The 19,738-nt window shown below is 43.0% G+C and overlaps 1 protein-coding gene across 5 annotated transcripts in view; it reads right to left on the bottom strand.

The window, feature by feature from the left end:
• The window catches only part of KCTD1 (potassium channel tetramerization domain containing 1), a 97,199-nt gene that overhangs the window by 497 nt on the left and 76,964 nt on the right, over nt 1–19,738 (bottom strand). For all 5 annotated transcript variants that reach the window (XM_032181692.1, XM_032181691.1, XM_032181694.1 and 2 more), the window contains exons 3-4: nt 5,996–6,140; nt 3,365–3,670 (exon numbers count right to left, since the gene is read on the bottom strand). In XM_032181692.1, coding sequence (XP_032037583.1) covers nt 3,365–3,670; nt 5,996–6,140 — 451 coding nt within the window. The remainder of the gene's footprint in view (nt 1–3,364; nt 3,671–5,995; nt 6,141–19,738) is intronic.

Genomic DNA, 19,738 nt, shown 5'->3' with positions numbered 1-19,738 from the left:
GCACAGAGCAATAAGAAAAATGGAGAAAAATAGGTATTCTTTAGTACTGTCAGCAAATACAGTATTCTTCTATCCACAGATTCATGCCTCAAAAAATGCATTCTCTGCTTCACACAATTTACAATACAATAGGGCAAATACAGGATTGCACATCAGACACAGAAGCATGCTGAGCAAACACTTCAGTTCAATTGTGATAATGCAGATACTGTGGTTGCAATTTCAGAAAAGTTACCATCAGATTTTCTAGAGATTTAAAAGGTACCGTAACTGCAAAGATCTAAAGCTATACTCGTACCAGTGGCAAAACCTGGGACCTAGCTAGGACACGTGCTAGGACAGTAAGGGCAAGCAGAGAGCTGGGACAGGGGCAGAAGCGAGCTGGGATTCATAATGCCCATAAAACTACAAGACACGTCACATTTTTACATTCATTAATTCATTACATTACATGCTTTAGGTTAGCAAATGTCTTTCCAAAATCCAGCTAATTAACACAGCAGACAAATCTCAAAAAGCAGGAGGTGGGAAAAGAGTCTCAGAAACCCCTAGTGAAGAACAAACATCAAAACTTCAGTGCGAGTTTTATTTAACCTGAGCTTTATCTTTTAATAATATAAGCCCAAATACGTCTCAATGCAAGCCACTGAAAAATAGAGGAAGAGAATTTCAGTGCTGAGAGAAAATGTGATGGGTCAGGAAACTAGTGAAGCCCTGGGCGAATCACTGAGCCTGCACTCCACTTTCCAGGACTACCACTAGTCCTTGTCTTGCCTCATACTGTTCTTGGAACAGATGCTTACTTCCTCCAGAATGGAAGATTTGGCATCATCACCGTGGGATCAGCATCTCTCTTGAACCCTGTGTGTATTTTGCCACTCTGACTTGAGTTTTGCACATCACTAGGCTTGGCAATCCTTATTTGTGTGACAAAAATGTAAATATCAGGAAAAAAGCTAAGCTGCTGATGGATAAAATTGTTTTGACAACTATCATACGACATTTGTCCCCCTTGGAGTAAGTACTGTGTCCAGGTCCGGGGCCCCCAGCACAAGAAGGAGGTGGATCTGTTAGATCGGGTCCAGAGGAGGGCAACGAAGTTGATCAGAGGGCTGGAGCACCTCTCCTGTGAAGAAAGGCTGAGAGATGTTCAGCCACGAGAAGAAAAGGCTCGGGGGAGACCTTATTGTAGCTCTTCAGTACTTACAGGGGGCTTATAAAAAAGATGGAGAACAACTTTTTGATCAGTCAGATAATGACAGGAGAAGGGGAAACTGTTTTAAACTAAAAGAGGGGAGATTTAGATTAGACATAGGAGGAAATCCTTCACTCAGAGGGCGGTGAGGCAGTGGCACAGGCTGCCCAGAGAAGCTGTGGATGCCCCATCCCTGGAGGTGTTCAAGGCCAGGCTGGATGGGGCTTTGGGCAGCCTGGTCTGGTGGGAGGTGTCCTGCCCATGGCAGGGAGCTTGGGACGAGGTGATCTTTACGGTCCCTTCCGACCAGCCCAAGCCATTGTGTGATTCCACGGACATGTGGCTAAATATCCCTCTTTGCATGCAATATCCCTTTTCCATTATAATCTTGCATGCAGCGGTGTTCTAAATTTGAATTAGTCACTCTGACAAAACAACTTTGATGTTTCAGCATGACAATAAAGGCCAATTATTTAAGAGACAACTGTCCAAGCATAGCATGCATTAACCATGTCTTGACAGGTCAGATAGGACTGTTCTTTCTCCTGTGTTGAAGCACAAGCATTATATGCAGCATCTAGAGAGCCCTCAGCACATACCACATTGCTCAACCCTCTTCATCAGGGGATGGGAGCAGAGCTTTGCTACCTGGAGAGCAGGACCTGGCAGCAGAAAGATGCCAAGCTCAATTGGCAAGTCTCCATGTACGAATCTGCTCCTAAGTCTGGAGCATTTAGGAGGTGTACGTAAACCAAGCAGCATCAATAGTGCTAATGATGATTCCAGATGTTAAAAAGTGCTCTCACTCCAAATTGCTGCCTGTGCATGATGTACGAACTTAGATGAAGGTGGGTGTGGATTTTTGTTTCAACTAACAAAGGATAAAACAGATGACACTACAGCTTGTAAGCTTAATGCAATTCTTCCAGAAATTACCTGCGTTTGTCTCACAGATTATTTTACCCATTTCACAACTGTTTTTTTTTTAAACAAATACTACTGATTTTAGTTATTGCCACATCCTCTGAATGGGGAAAAGGAGGCCCTTCCTTAAGACCACAGAATTAGATAGGTCAATTTTTGCAATACGCAGATGTGTCACTGTTGTTGCCACTGAATGAAGGAGAAAGAACGAGCCAGTTGTTTTTGTCCAAGGTAAAAAGCATATGGTACATTTGTTCAAGAAACATTTAAGGATATAATAATCAAATGCAAATGACCTGCGTACCACTGGAAAAATATACTATACTTTCTACCAAATGTGTGATAACTTCCCCCCTACTGCCCTATAGGAATCCTTCATATTTCAGCTTGCCTGACAGTCTTACACAAGGGTCAAAGGCCCACCAGGATGCCCCCCATTCAGGTGTTAACAGAGAGGGCTGAGAAGCTCCTTTCTCCTGTGCTCCCTTCTCCAGAAATACTGGGTCCTACTTCAGGAGAAGGAGGAGGAACAGGAGGAGAAGGAGGCTGGCTGTGCTCTCCTTTTGCAGATGCATGACCCTCATTTCAGAGGCTGGCCAACACTAATGTCCAGTCACCTTTCTCACTTTAACTCCCTTTTCCTCTCACTTATCCTGTGTTATCCAGAATAAGAGAGCAGGACTTTACTGTTTTTGTTCTTCTCTCTATTCAGTTTCCGAGCTCCTAAGGACTCTAGGAAATCAGAGTACCTCCACCACCTTTCTCGGTGCATGGCAATTGCTACATTCCAAGGTGAAGGGACATAGCCTGATGCTCTCACAGTTGCTCTGTGGAGATGTGGCACCCTCCTTCCCCAGCTTGAGATGTCCCTGGGCCCTCGCATCAATCCAGAAAAACAATTTATGACAAGCAGGGCATGGGACTGGAAGCAGGGTTGAATAGTCGCCTTATGTTCAAGTGTCAAAAAAATGTTTATCCAGATATACAGTGTCTTTATAAATTGAGGCAAACATACCTCTTAGAGCTGTTTTTTAACACTAGCGTAGTTTGTTTTGCAAAGAGATTTGGTGATGATGTGTGAGAATTAAGTTGAGAAAGCAGCCCTGACCCACGGAAGTAAATAACTAGCTCAGAGACTCCAGCTGATTTTGTTCATTGAAACCTTCCAGTGAGAGAGAAGTGCGTCAACCCACAGGTACCTGGCCAGCAAGCTCCCCTTCAATAAATGTGTATGTGACCTCCTACCTGAACTGAGTTGAGGTGACAGTATCCGTTCAGTGGAAATCTGATGACATGCGTTGAGTCATGATTCCAGCCGGCATTGACAGAATTACACATCACATCACCGATTTCTGGAAACACTTCTTCTATCAACGACTTATCGCCACTCAGTGTAATCCTCTCTCCGAGATCTGGGGCAACTCGCACCACCAGGCACTCGCAGGACTTCGAGAAGCGGCCACTCTCCCGGTCCTGTTTCCACCTTTCCATCTCTCCTAGCATGGGCTGAAGCTGGAAGTACTTTGCTTCTTCGTATAGCAAACTGTAGTCCTGAAAGACATGCATATTACTGTGCATAATTAAGAAAGAGACATTGATAATGTACCACTTAATGTATATGGTTATTCAGGCTAACACTACTCTATATCTGGAACCTTTTAGAGCTCATAGCTCATAAGTAGCTCATAGCTACTGCGTAGGAAGGTGTAATAAAATAATAGTGCAAGCAAAAAAATACATATATAAATTAAAAAAAACAACATCAGCAAATTGAAGCAGACTGAGTATAGCAGAATTTGTGAGGGGAGGGGGAGGTTACGCTTGATCAGGTGCCTCATGCTATGGAATAATCCAGGCAGCCACATTCCACTTTTCCCCACATCTTTATCCCCACAGTGATGTCATAAAATAATGACCTCATTGAACAGATGGAACAGAATTCAATCAGGATTCAGAAAATTCATCATTAGGATCCATCGCTTCTTACAGCAATACTAGCAGGCATTGTAACAGGTATAAGAATGTAAATGAGAGAGACTGCAATGGTTCTCAGTGCAAAATGCTTCAGATATTTGCATAATGAATTGCACATATTACTGCATTTTAAAAATTAAGTATTTTTTAATACCTCTCAATTTTGCCAACAGTATTGTTTACTACATCATCTCAAGCACCAGAGCAGAGAGAATGCATTTCTACGCGTAGCCAGTACAGATGTAATTTAGAATTGATGATCCCGAGTTTGTCTATTGCTGTATTTTAAATAAATAAATAAATAAATAAAGATCGAAATCCTGTTTTTCTACGTTTAAGACCATAGGAACATTTGGAAAATATACAGAGAAAAAGAAAGAAATGAGAACTATAGAGGGCAGAGGAATCAAATGACCACAAGAAATGATTGTTAACAATCAACACAGCCCTGATTTGGGCTACAGATGGAATACTTGATGGGTATAGGACACCTGAAGCATATTTAGAATATTGTTTATATTTAATGTCTAATTAAAAAAATCATCTATATATTTCTAAAGAAACACAGGGCTGAAGTTCACTTTAAGCACTGATCTGTTAGATGACTTACAGCACAACTGGAAGGGACACCCCTTTGAACATCATGGTGGTTGGGTGAACTTGCCAGGAGTTAACGTCTCTAATTTCAGCTGAGCTATGGTATATTTATGTGGTTAAAGCATCCTGCATATGTAATTTCTTAATATTGCATGGAAAGTGGCTTTTCCTTTCTCTGTACTTCTGATTACTTTTAGGACAGGCGCTCAGAACAGCACAAAGACATTCCAAGGCTTCAAAAGAGGGACACGATGCTATCAGCCGTTTCTGAACTCCCACATTATTCGGGTAGGTCTACCACATCCCCCAGGGAGAAATATGTAGGTATCTACAACAGACAATTCAAAGATTGCTCCTGAACCAAACCTCACACCTATTATGCCTCAAACACCTGAAAATGTCTCAGGTATGAGGGATAAAAGACTGCACTCCAGTGTGAACTGCTCTAACCCTTCCACATCACCTCTTCTGTTCAGTCTAAATTGCTTCATTTCCTACGGTGAACTAATGGTGCAGCCAGCCACACTGATATGCATTCATAAAGTAATGATAAAGATCTCTTCTGATTGCAACTGTGGTCTCCAGCACTCACTTCACTGACACCACAGGTACACCCACATACCTGCAAGCACACAAGAGTCTGAAGGTCTGCCTCTGTAGGCTGAAGTCTGACATGGGGAACTATTACAAATTTGTTATCAAAAAGAGAAAAGCAGACTTTTTAATAAAGGTTAAATGATAAACATAGAACTATTCATCCCTGACTTCTCTAAAAATGTAAAACTAAATTGCCATTATGCATCCAGGAGTCTGGGGAAGAAAATACTCTTCTATGACTTAATGCTCAAATATTACCACGTGTGCTGTTTATTTTGTCAATACCATGATTCCCACATGGTTCTCTAAATTTCAGCATGTGAGTGGAAGCTGGAGTTGCTGCAGTCAGAAGGGAATGATAAAAGAGGATGACAGGACAAGTAACCAGCAAAGCTCATGATCGGTTGGTTGCAGATGGTAACATCCTTTGATTCCACCATCATCCTGCAATGTTTAATTTCCCTGGGTCAAATGTGGCAAGATTACTCTACCACACTAGAGCTAGGAGGGGAAAATGTAATATTGATGCCACTTTAGGAAAGCCTGACAGATGCCACTGTAGCAACCCCATGCTTACTTTTGCCAAGTACCTGAAATCAAACACCGTATTCCAGAAGTACCCCCTGTCTGGGGCTCTGTTTTGACTATATGTCAGACTCTTACTTCACCAAGGTACATGCAAAACATCCATGTCCCTTGAAATCTCACCTTGAAATCATCAGGAATGAGGAGTTTTGATGTTCTTAAAAAATTCAAGATATATCTGAACATTTGCCCATCTCTGTCGATGAAATAATGCTGCTTGAGGCTGTCGAGGACGATGGGCTCCGTGCCATCAAAGAGCCTGCCGATTCTGGAGAGGAAACAAGAGGTGAACGTCAGTGTCAGACCACACACAGTTCAGCAGTGACTGGGAGAACTTGCTACCCAAGCCCTGTCTCATGAGATGACAGTGCTAGAGTATTTGGGGCACCTTTCTCAATGGCCCCTTGAGCAGTCGCCATCCCACCCTGCAGCACCAACCTCCTCGATCAGCTCCGTTTCGCTTCCTGGAGGAAGTACGTGGTGAATTAGCTTGAAAATTAGACTTGGAAAAACTTTTTATTTAATTATTTTATTATGAAATTATTGTTAAACTCAAATCATTTCTGGATGCTATTTACTGGAACCAATGCTTGGACTGCCGCAATTGAGGGAGCAGTAGCCGGGGAAACAAAAGTTATAATATTTCAACGTGAGGTAATGATTTCATAGCAAAACCCAGCCATTTGTGGCAGGTATCAATTAGCATGCTTTAAATTAATCAGGAGAAATGCCTCAGCATTTACAGAGACCACCCACCACTACGCAGTTGCCCAGAGAACATCCGCTTGCTAAAAACACTTGCAACATCAGCTGCTGGCTGAACGCACATTTTCTAAAGGTGTTCCTTGCAAAACCTGATTTAGTCGGAGCTGTACGAAGGACTAAAAACTGGGAACAACCCCCCTGCCACAGTAACACGAAATACACGCCGTGTTTTTGCACTGAGGTGTTTGCAAAACACTCCGGAGTTACTCACAATTTCCCAATGAAATCACCAGGGGTGACTGGCACGTCTGATGTTGTGTGCATGTTTATGTGCCTATACGTGCATGTGGAAGCACTTTTTGACTCTTTCCAGTTCCACCCCTCCAAAGAACTGTAAACAAAACAGTCTCAAAATAGCTAACTTGTGATACGTCACGTGGGCGCTTTGCATGAAACCCTACTGACATTCTTGGGCACGGCTTTTGAGCCTTGTCACAAGCTGTTAGATTCTGCTATATTCCGCAGATTTTACACCTTCATTGTTTTAATGAAAAAGCTCATTCGTATGTAGTTTTTGTCCTAATATAATCAATCTGTTTTGGGAATTAGCACAGAGAAACCTATGCAGTTCACTAAGGAACGTGCAATACCACCACCGTACACCAGCATGCGGCTAGGGGATGGACTCTTGTTCCCTGATCACACTCTGCTTTTGGTGTAGGCAAGGTACAAGTCTGTCTTTTTACAAAATGAATCCCACAAGCCCAACATATAGCCATGACACACTGTTTTCCTTTTAAAAGAAGCAAGGAAACACCATTCCTCACCACCATCCTAAGGCTGCTTTGATCTCTCACAGAAAACCAAACCCCAAACCAGCACAGCTCAGACACGACCAACCCTCCTGGCTGCACAGGGCATCCCAGGATGAGATACACCTGCACTTGAGCAAGGAAAGGAGATCTCCAGCAAGGGTTCAAGAGGCAAAAAGATGGAAACAGCTCCCAAAGTTGGAAGGATGGCAGGGCTTGCAGTGAGGTTGTGGGGAATTGCTGAGAAACTGAGCTTCACGTTATCATCAAATGGTTGGGGTTGGAAGGAACCTTAAAGATCACCTTGTTCCAACCCCCTGCCATGGGCAGGGACAACTCCCACCAGACCAGGTTGCCCAAAGCCCCATCCAGCCTGGCCTTGAGCACCTCCAGGGATGGGGCATCCACAGCTTCTCTGGGAAACCTGTGCCCATGCCTCACCACCCTCAGAGTGAAGAATTTCTTCCTAATGTTTAATCTAAATCTTCCCTCTTTTAGTTTAAAACCATTACCCCTTGCAATAAGTCTCTCACCATCTTTCCTGCAGGCCCCCTTTAAGCATTGTAAGGCTGCTGTAAGGTCTCCCCAGAGCCTTCTCTTCTCCAGGCTGAACAACCCCAACTCCCTCATAGGAGATGTTCTCCAGCCCTCTGATCATCCTTGTGGCCCTCCTCGGGACTCACTCCAACAGGTCCATGTCCTTCTTGTGCTGGGGGCCCCAGAGCTAAACTCAAGACTTTAGGCAGGGTCTTGTGAGAGCAGACCAAAAGGGGAGAATCACAGAATGGCCGAGTTGGAAGGGACCTCCAGAGATCATCTAGTCCAACCCCCCTGCTCAAGCAGGGTCACCTGGAGCATGTTACACACGATGGCATCCAGGCAGGTTTTGAGTATCTCCAGAGAAGGAGGCTCCACAGCCTCTCTGGGCAGCCTGCGACAGGGCTCTGTCACCCGAACCATAAAGAAGTCCTCCCTCATATGTCAATGAAATCTCCTGGGAATCACTTCCCTTGGCCTGCAGGACATTCATCTTTTGATGTGGCCCAGGCTTTCTGGGTTGCAAGTATACATTGCCAGCTCATATTCATTTTTTCATTCACCAGTACCCCAAGTCCTTCACCGCAAGCCTGCTCTCAAGCCATTCATCACACAGTCTGTACTGATGTTTGGGATCACCCTGACCCAGTGCAGGATGTGAACAGAGGATGCTTCACACCCACAGTCACATATCCTTCCTTTAAAACAGCACAGCCAACCCAGATGGGTCTCCTCTCACTAGCCAGGAGAGGTGAAGACTGGGAAAGAACTAAAAACCCATTAACCTTGGCTGGCCATTTAAAATTCTGTACGAAATGCCAGAATCAATTCAAACCATGTGAAATCTCTAACATATAAGGAATTAAACATATTTTCCAGAATGATCCAGCACAAAACATTTTTTCTCAAAGCTATCCCTTAGAACAATTCAAGCTTTCTTCCAAGGTTACTTGTTACTGCCTGCCCCGCTGCTCAAAATTTAAGCTGTGACAGGCCATATAATACAGACTTCTGTTCACTAGGTGGATGAGCAACATTTATGTCTAATATGCTAAAATGAGGCATTTAGATTTGATTTTCTCCCATACTCAAGCACGTTGTCTTGGAATCTGTCACAGAATTCACACACAAACCATATATATTTGGCCAAGTCAGTCATTACTGAAATGTATAATTGTAATTGGTTTCTGTAGCATTTCCCTAGATCTAAATTACTGTTATAATTACATATTTTAAACCTCTAGGCTTTCTGTCTTCATTTTATTAATTGTTTAGAAGAAGAACAAGATAGTATCGGAGGCTGGAGCCTTCTGACAAAATCACAAAGCTGACACCAGCACACAAACAGCAGGGACCCGAAAGCCAGTCTGTCCGGCTTGGAGGAGCTCGCAAAGTGCCACCTTCGTGTGCTGCTGCTTTCCAGCAGCAGCAAACCACGAGGAAGCTGCTAAGAGCTGAGGAACTGCTAAGCACCAACTCCTCCCCTCCCCAGGACCACTTTGCGGTACACAATGGTATTTTCAAATGGTACAACAGCTTCAGGAGACATCTGTAAATAAAATTAAAGCCTTTTTCGGACCAAAAACTACAGATTCCAGCTTCATAGGCTGTGATAGCTCGGTGGCAGGGTCTAAGTTGCATTTGCAGCCATGAGAAAAGACTGGAGACCAGAAGAAGCACAGCAGAAAACTCTGCCTTGCCTTGAGCTGCACACTTGCTAGACGGTAATATCTGAGCACCCATCCTCCCTGTCACCCACAGCTCTGCTTCTCCTTCTGCTTGGTCTCATGCTGAAATTATAAATGCTTAAGTGACACCAGACTGCTGGCATGAGAAAAGACTGTGAAACCATGTTCATTAAAATTTCGCTTCCCAAGAAAACCTAGAAGATGCTTTTCCCCATCTCCTTCTCGACAGCTTCAGCTGATGACTGACAAAAGATTTATATATCTATATTTTTAAATGACAAGCACAAAACAGCTGAATGGATTGCTAAACAGCAAAATGCTTTGAAGGATGCTTGCAAAATAAGTTGATATTTATATGAAGAATTAGCCAAATATCAAGGGTAAAGGCTAAAAAAAACTGTAGTCTATTTATAAGGAAATTTACTTCTGAAATGTTTAATTAAAACTAACAGGCTGGAATTTTCTGTATATATGGAAAATTAATGTCCCATGGGTTGAAAGTGCGACCTCCAATGGGTAATAATTAACGTCTTTGGCTTTAAGTATCATAATCCATTGTCAGAAATCGAATGCTTTAAGGGTTGAAAATATAACCATTGTAAAACTCAGCTTCCACCAGAGAACTTGGGTTTACGTTAAGGACACAAACCTGGTTTTAGTGGGGAGAAAACAACAGGACGTGGAGAAGATCAATGTTTTACTTCCATAAAATACTACAGGGACTCTTGTCCCCACAGACCAGCACTTGCAGAACAGCATTTCTACAACAAAAAGCAGGGGAAGATGACATTGCTTACAGGGTTTCTCAAGTTCTTCAGAAACAAGTCCTGTTTGTCAAGTATAAAAATACACTCAGTCTGCAGCAAAGCTGCACAGCATAAGTGTTTATATCCTTGCTCTCTGAGCATATAAATATTTACATATATTATTATAGACATGAAGAGAAAGTCTCTCCTTTAGTATATTCTGCCTCAGTTGAGTATTTGGGAAAGAAGCAGTAATTAAGAACAAGATGGACAATATTAATTGAACAAGCCAAGTACTGCACAGCTTTCTCACCACTATTAAAATGTCACAGTTCTGCAGATTGAGTGACTTCACTGGACAGAGCAACAATTCTCCTCTTTTGTATTTTGTATTCTCATAAGGATACAAGGAACATGGAAAGGCAGCAAGCTTTGTTATCTGCAAGCATGCAGAATATTGCCTTATGTTTAATCATTTCAAGAGGTAGAAATGAATGTGTTTTTTTTTTTCCCCAAGAAAATACAGAACTCTTATTGCTGAATATATTCAGCATATTATCACTCATGTTATTATTATAGACACTACAAACTCAGACCTGATTTTTTTTTCCAATAAATCCTTTTCAACTGTTCCAAGTTGCCAGCTTTTCTTGTTCTCTGTGCCTTTCACAAAACAGCAAAAAGGGAGGAAAACTCACGGTGCAAAGTCCTTTCAGTAACCTGGCAGAGGAAGAGGTGCAGCATTGGTGATGGGGTACCTGCAGTCCCGTGCAGCAACCTGCCTGGGACTTGACTGTGCTCTGACACCCAAGTGGCAAACCCACCTCTCCTTCCTCAAATAATGAATTGCATGGCAAATAATTATAAATATATATATATATATATATTTAGTTGAAAGCTTACATGGTTGGAGCCATGGAAGCAAAGACAGCAGGGATGAGTGAATGCAGGTTTTCCTATCTCGTCATTACATTTAAGTGGCTAATGCGAATGAATGCTTATTTAACACTCCAGGGTGTGCAGAGAGTGAGTTGGAAGAAGCTTTTACTTTTTTTTTTTTTTTCTCTGCGACTTTTTAGTCCACATTGTCCTTATTAATTTCTTTTCATTTTCTTTTGCTGAGTGCTCAAAGGCAATTTGCATAAGAGCCCATTATAAATTAGATCTGTTTAATGGTATGCTCATCTCATGGCTATTTAATTTTACTTCCTCATATGTCTAAATTATATAATTTTGCACTCTCCCTAGAAGCTAGTACATTTGAAGGGGTAGCCACACCAGGGAGAAATGCTATGCTACCCAAGTGGAGAATGACGAGGCTTTTATTCATTTTTCAGAGGACCACTTTAGCAGTAACAACCTGCTCATCTTTTTTTTTTTTTTCCCAACATCTCATGTCGTTTGGATCCACAGCGACTGAATACCTAGCAACCTTCATAACTCTGCATAACAAAAGTTGCCTCATAAACATGATATAAGAGAATAAATTTGCAATTTTCAGTAAGACATACATTATGAAAACCACATTTTAACCAAATACCCTGTTGTAATCTCCTGCTCTCAGTGCTATTATAATTTGTTCTTATCTCTTCCTCCTTACATTTAATTTAAGGTTTCGTGTCCATGAGTCTCAGGAATTCCTTGGCACAGACAGTTCCTAAGTTATTAGAAGAGGCATGAATACAATGATTGTAAAGTGAAGGTAACGGGGGAAAAGTGTATTAACACCTAAAATCTTATTAAACCTTCTAGAGAAAAGGTATTTATATAGGAGCCAAAGCAGACAAAGCAAGAAGGAGAAGACATTAAAACCTCGGGTCTTATGAGATTTAAGAGAGAATGTTACATGGCATTTTAAAGAACAGATAAATCCCAGATATTGAGTGGAAGTGATGTCAGAAACCTTTGTGGAAATATTTGCCAAAGATTAAAGGACTGAATCATTTACATGGAGACCATTTCAAACATCTTATGATTGTTATTTGAGCATGGAGGCAAAAGAGAGGGTAAGGACAAGCTCAAGGGGCTAATAAAACACTTAGAAGGAATTGAGATAGATGGGAGGTGGTGAGTAGCCTTAAATGCAGAGTAAAGTATATGAGGAACAGTTGGGAAGAATTCAAAATGATGAGTGAGGTGGTATCATGAGGGAAGGCATCAGAGACAAAAAAAAAAAAAACAAAACAAAACAAAACGTGGGATTTGCTATAACCTGCTTGATCAGCAGCAGCACCAGGAGCAGAAATGAAAGCAAATCAGGCCTATTAAAAATGAACCAATAGTCACCGGATCCGACCCACATGGACAAACTGACACATTAACTGGGAGAGAACAAATTGCACAACTCCGTGCAATCATGTTGCAGGAATGAGACGGCCACGAGAGACAACTGCAGCTTTATATGCTGCAGATGAGTGTGGAGATGCTGGGGATGTATAACTGAACGACAGCCACGCAAACGAGAACATGTGGGTCACAGGAAACTTTGGGGTGAACTAAACAATGGATGGCAAAGGCCCCAGAAGACAAAAGCAACAGCCTGATCTGTTTGCCTGAAAAGGAAGTTTTTCCAAGAAAAATTAAAACCTGTATTTTCCCCACTAAACAGGTGATCTGGCAACCAAGGAAATTCAGAGCAGAGGTAAATAATTATTAAATAATAATTCTCCTGTGATGTTCAAATGCCCACATTCAGGACCATCAGCCACCCAGATCCAAATGGCACTTGTAGAAATACTGATGATTTAGAAAGGAAGGCAATAAATAATTGGGATGGGATGTTGAGAGCTGGTGACTCATGGCTAGAAGAGTATATATGTGGGCAGACAGAAACCCTTTCCCCCCACTGCATGACTGCAGCCTAGGTGAGGCCAGCACAGTCCTAACTCCAGACTGCAGATGACGGGATGGGGAGTTTCTGTTTACCATATACCCTCTGTCTCTGCTCTGTACCTCTCAGCTTCTGGTATAACAAAAGAGATGCAGACAGATAAGAGGAACAGCCCTTTTTGCTACCATACAGACCCGTCTCCCAACAAAACCAAGCCTTGCAAACCCCAAACAGGCTGTCCCTTCAGCTAAACCACTATCTACAACACAGCCCCTCTCCTCCATCCTGCAGGACCCTGAGACATCTCTCCAGCTGGCCAGCTCCCTGATCAACCAGACCTACACGCCAAGTCAAGGACTGGGCACTTGACCATTGATGTTTGATGCTTTGTTGTGCCACCTTCTCCTTGCTCCTTTATTCAGGCTCACTCATGCACTGGATCTGCTGCAGAGCAGGCTGCAAGCCTTTAAGCTCCACATCTCCTGCAGTGTTTGATATCTTGCAAATAAGTCCCAGAAAACTTTTTAGTTTTCCAGCGCTTATCAAAACCACTTTTCCTAAAATCATTTAAGCCAATGAAATGTTAAATCAATTATTTACGCAAATACTTTCTCCATCTCTATTTTTTTGTAACCAAGTTTTCTTGGCAATGATAACATTTCACAGAAAAATTAACAAATATTCTCTTTGCTTGCCAAGATAATTTTACTAAGCTCGAATCCGATTTCATTGAGGTACGTTATTTATGTTTTATCTTGAGGGAAGCTGCCTATTAAGTTAGTAGCAACCGTGTCCTTTTGCTTATGATACGGTTATTACCAAGTTATCAGGAGTACCTTTAAGTTATTAGGGTGCAATGGCAAATTAAGTACTTTGCGTCATAATTAGCTAATAACTTTTGAATTATATTTTAATCATGTTTAAGATGGTCAGGTTTGCTGTGAGTACAGATAATGGAGGATAGGAGCAGAACTGGAGTGTTTATCGTTCAATACCAAAAGCCAGAAAGCAACTAAACTGGTGAATGTGCAACATCCCAAAGGCCATGATGCTCTATATATGCAGAAGACTGAGCTCCTTCACAGTCAGCAACGTATTGAAGTAGAACTCGTGGCTTGGGACCGCTTTTAGGTAGAAAGCAGAAAATGTATCTGCTCTAACCCACCTTCCTTCAAGCCTGTCATTTTTTAAAAAAAGACATGTTAGCAATAGCCTTCTTCATAGCTCTGTCAATAAACCCTGTAAACCTAGATTACACAAAGAGACAACGCTAAAAAAAAAATAAGAAAAGCTACTAGAGACATCTCTCTTTCAAAAATCTTGGCACTGGGGAAAAAAACCACCCCAAACTACCTTCCCAGAACGGGGGAAATTCTTTGATGTATTCTTTCGTATATCAAACTTGCCCCTCAGCTTTCATGAATTTCATTCAAACCACTGCTAGCTCTCAGTATTTCCTCTGTACCCTGAAGAATGCTCTGCATTAAAATTCCACATTCAAATCACTGGAAATTAGGAAATACTGCCATGAAATTGTAAAAGATCAAGCTTTCCAAGATCTTCACAACTCTGGCTACTCAGCCAGAAACCCTACCTGTGTTGTTTTGCTAGCTGCTGCCTCCTCTAGAAGGACAGATAACCCATTTCTGCAGACGGGACAAGAAGGCACTTGCCATAAAGGCATCAGAGTGTGAAACCAACCTCTGTGTGCCACACAGGGGGTCCTACGAGGACTAATTCTCGAGAGGCCACTTCTACATTGCAGCCTAATTAACAGCTTCTCACCAATGAATAAATTTCAAAGCGCTTCTGAAACCTCTAGCTGTTAACTACAACGAGCCTGTGTCCCTGGAAAACACAGAACCCAGCATGGAATAAAGCATTCCCACATACTGTCACAAGGCAAATTTGCCAGGGAAGGTGCAAAGTTCTTTTAAAGCCTTCTAAGAATAGACAAACGGGGAAAAATATACATGTAAAGAACATTGTCCTAGTCAAAACAAGCATCGCAAGTTAAGATGTCAGACACTGGAGGTCCTTCTGCAGCTTCTGTTTGCAAACCTCCCTGTGCCTGAAATGTGACTTTTTTGTGATCTTTCGTGACCTACAGCCTTCCCACAGCACCCTCCACTCGGGCAGCACGGGATGTGGGATCAGCCAGGTCTTCAGAGTGTAGCAGACCCTTGCCCATGGGACCCTTGCTTCAGCTGCTGGAGGAGCTGGGAGAGGCCGGAGGGGTGAGGCGAGGGGAGGCAGGAAGGGGCGGAGGTCATGCAGAGGGGGACCACGCTGGAGAAACAAACTCCATCCAGATCTCCTGTGTGATGCTACCAAGTGTGTCTGCCTTATTTTGTGAGCTCCCACCCCACAACACGGGGGCCAGCTCACAGAAGCACTAAGAGCTCATGGCCTGAGGTGCCGCGACACCTCAGAGAGCAGCGGCCTGGTGGCCAGAGCACAAACCCAGCCACAGCTTCCACATCTCGCCACCTCAGCCCTTTTCACGTCACATCTCTGCCTTCAAACACAATCTGCCGTGAGTGAGGCAAGAAGGTGCCAGGCTACGGAAAGCTGCAAGAAAGCATGCAAGAATGACTCCTCAGAACGGGACTTGAATAACGTGCAGAAAATACAGCCCAAGGACACGTGCTGAACAGTGAGGAGGAACAGGAGATGCTGACGAGATGTTTATTAATTGAGCACCACATTTCTCTGTGCAGAGCAGCAGGCAATCACGTATTGGAGATGGTATTACTGCGCATATACCATGAAGATGACAGACTAAGGTTGCCCTAATAACGTTCAGGCAGCTCTAATAACGTTCTTTTCCTATTAAAGCTGACTTTAATTGCACAGAGAAAAGCTGCAAGGCCAGCTACACGATAACAGGTTTACTACATGTGTCTCGAGCACTTGTGCTCTGCTTTAGTGCATAGATCACCTGCTCCCACATTCCTCCACCTGGACCGAGGATGCGCTTCCAGGTTCACAGCTCAGATTACAAATTCCTTGAGAAAGGCAACCCAGATAGCATTAGAGCACGCACAATAGAGGCAAGGAAGATGTGGGCGTTACGACCACAGAATTTACTATGAGAAACGCAGGGCCACGCACTGCTATTGTTCTGACTAACTCTAGCTTATATGCATTACAATTACATTGCCTCGATTCCTAGTGTGGACACCCATGTGCCTACATAGAGAGACGTGTTTATACCTGTCTAATTTATTCTCATACATTTACATGTTTAACTGCTTCCACGCTAGAGGTTGAAATGATTTAGGCATTTCAGTAACTAGGAAAATCACACCATTAACCAAATCAGTTAATACAAAACCTGTGTGCTAATCAGTTAAGAGGACAGGAAAGTCCACCTAAAACATCTTAGACTGTGGCTCTGAGCAACAAACAATGCTTAATGCATAGGTTAGAAATGCCAAAGCCACGCCTGCATATTCTGCTGGTGGTGGGGGTGATAAAAAGCACACAGATAACATTACTTCCATTGACAAACTTTACATATACTAAACAGTGGCTTTATTGTTTATTAAATTAGATGCTGTCATGGTGTAATAGTCCCTGCAGCCATACCAAACCCCACAGTAAGAATGTATTTCTGTGGAGGAGGTAAAGAAGAAAGAAGGATAGAAAGGATAAGAACTGAGATACCATACAGAAGCAATACAGCCCTGTAAATAGGGTGATGAGGATTAATTAATCAATGTAGCTGAAAACAGACAGCATTATTCTGGCAAATGAAGCCCTCAAAAATACCATGTCCAACATGAATGTCACACCATGATTCTTTCAAAGCAGGAAAGCCAGGATGCAACTAAACTGTCAAACTGAAGGTGCCTGGTGCCATTTGGGATGCTCGAGGGCATCCTGGGGACCCCTAAAGGGCTATGGACGATGCAGGGAAGCTGCCAAAGGCTCACAGAGCAGCCACGGAGTCCCAGCAAGAGCCGTGAATGAGCACTTGCTGCCCATGCTCAGCCAGGATCTCCCACCCACGGGATGGCCAGATCTTACTGGTAGAAACCAGGGCAGCCCAACAGCCAGGATTTCCTTGTGGCAACACCAGGCTGCTAATAAGCAAGTTGCCTCCCTGGAAAGCTGAGCACTGCTTTTAAGCCAGCAGTTAGACGTTGCTCATGGAGTAGTCTACTGCTTGAATCTATATATTTTTATTATTTCCTATGCTTAATTTGAAGCCTTTCTCTAAAAAGACAGAATGAAATTTAACTATGCCTGGATTAAAGTGGGGGGGGGGGAACATACATTGCTTAAGGGTCTTTCCATGCTGTATCTGTCCTCATCCCCAGACACAGGTACTGCTGCTGCACATTTCTTCTAGCAATAGCTTAAGTTGCAGCTTGCACTAACGATGGATACTGAAAAACCTGATCAACGCCTAACACGAGTAAGTGTACACCACAAGGCGACAATTCCCTTACCAACAACAAGAAAAAGACCTACAAATTCTGTAAGAAAAATCCTGAATTTCAAAACTGCAATTTTGGAGAATAACACAAATCCCAACACAGGCATTTCCAGGGACAGAGAAGTGTTTCAGTGTTCTCTTCCTCTCTGTGCTTGCTGAAAATAAAACATGTTTCAACAACCTTGCATTATCCCCTCCACTTGTGTAGCTACTTAATACCAATACATTTTTTCTCTATTCCTGAATGTAATAAAATTTTAATTTAGCAGAAATCCAGGTGTTTTGTTAGATTTTTTTTCTTGCATCACCACCAGGCATAGATGTAATTGTTTTCTGCTATCTTTACAGGAGATCTACAGAACCACATTCTGGTTTGCCTTAAAATAGTTTGGGATAATCAAAAGCTGTGCTGTTTCATCAAAGCTCTGCACCCCCCACCTCTCCAGAATTTGTCAAGGCTGCAATATATGGTTTGAGGCTGTGGGACGGTTCTGATCATTTACCACTACCTTCCCGAAAGCCTACTTTTCTTGGAGTTCAGAGGCAGGTAGAAGCCAATTAGCACAACACAAGTCTGGAAAAGATAACGTCTTTTAAAACAAGCAATTCCAACCATGAAGCAAGACCACCAACCTATACTTTCTCACTAACTGCATCCATGAAAGTCTGTCTTTATTTGCATTAGCCATGCAGACCTCTGTGAGGAAAAATTATGGATTGTCCTGTTTGGCTGCTCACTATTGCGCAGCTTTCTTCCCCTCTTGGTGTATGCTGCAAGGTGCCCAAGTTGCCAGGCAGAAGCTGCTGCTGAGCACCAGCTTCGTGATGGGCTTTACCAGGAGGGAGAAGGCTCTGAGATGGTTGGGCACTGCGATGTTAGCAGTGATATTGCAGTGATACAGCCGACAGGAAAGCAGCAAGTGCGATGAGGATCTGTTTGCAGGTCTGCTGATTGACATCAGTCAAGACATGCTTGCTCCTTAAAGTCAAAGGCAAAATTAATACAAAAAAAAAAAAATACAGGTAAAATTAAACTCCCAATCCCATTTTGGGAGCACATTGCTGGCTTATCATCACAGGACACGTAGAGAAGACAAAGAGGGGATTTCTCATGGACCCATGGAGCACGGAAGGCTGTTGGGAACAGCGCAGAGCCCTTTCTGACCGTAGGGACCAGCCCCGCTCACACACTGTCCCACAAATGTTTTGTTACTACGGCAGAATAACATTAGCACAGCGATGAGGAAAATAAACTCTCCGTGCTATGATGGATGTGCCCTCCTTTCGTACGTAAGTTTAGTCAGCAATGTACTGCAACAGACCTGACCTTTACTGGCACTGGGTTTCACCAGCCCTGTTTTTCCAGACCCCACCCCGTTTATTTTGTTCTGTCTGCAGCCTCCTCAGCTTCCAGCTGATGAAGCTTTCATAACTGCTCACCTTCCCCAGAGGAAGCAGTTTGCAAAGAAAGACACCGAGGCACACGAGCCGAAGGTCCTTCGCAGGACGGGATGGGGCTGCAGGGAGATGTGCTCCTGGAGCAGCCCTACCCAGGCTCTCTCAGTGCTGCAGTTTGAAAACAATGTGACTAATTATTCTCCTATGGATGAGAACTGCACCACCAGCTTTATGATTTTTGCATGGTACAAAAGCCAGGTGTATGTTCTCCATTGATTCCTCTGGCCTGTCCTGTTTTCAGGACTCCGTTAGTAAGAGAAGGAAGGAGGACTCACACCCCTTATTTAGCTACTTCGCATTTTAACAGGAAATAAAGTGACCCACATAGAAGCTAAATGCAGTTGAAAGTTACAGCCGTAGCAGCTGTTTCTATTTTCAGACCAATGCTTTACACCTTATAATGACACCAGACAAGCAGCGACTTCCAGCAACATCCTTTTCACCTCTCCTTTTGTTGAGCCTACCAAAGAGAGAAGCATGAAACGCGCCTGATTAGGGCTGTTATTTCTGTATCTGAAGTGAGGAATTAGAGGCTCACCTGGAACCAGACCTCTGCAGCCTGGAGAGCAGCATCCGTTCAGTCAGAGGGAGCTGCGCCATTAATCCAAAGTGGAAAGGGGAAAGTGCAATTGTAGCTCTGCTGATG

The sequence above is a fragment of the Aythya fuligula genome, chromosome 2 (genome assembly GCF_009819795.1).
Source record: "Aythya fuligula isolate bAytFul2 chromosome 2, bAytFul2.pri, whole genome shotgun sequence".
Lineage (NCBI taxonomy): Eukaryota > Metazoa > Chordata > Aves > Anseriformes > Anatidae > Aythya > Aythya fuligula.
Note: the sequence above shows the minus strand (reverse complement) of the source record. Positions and strands in the feature narration are given on the sequence as shown.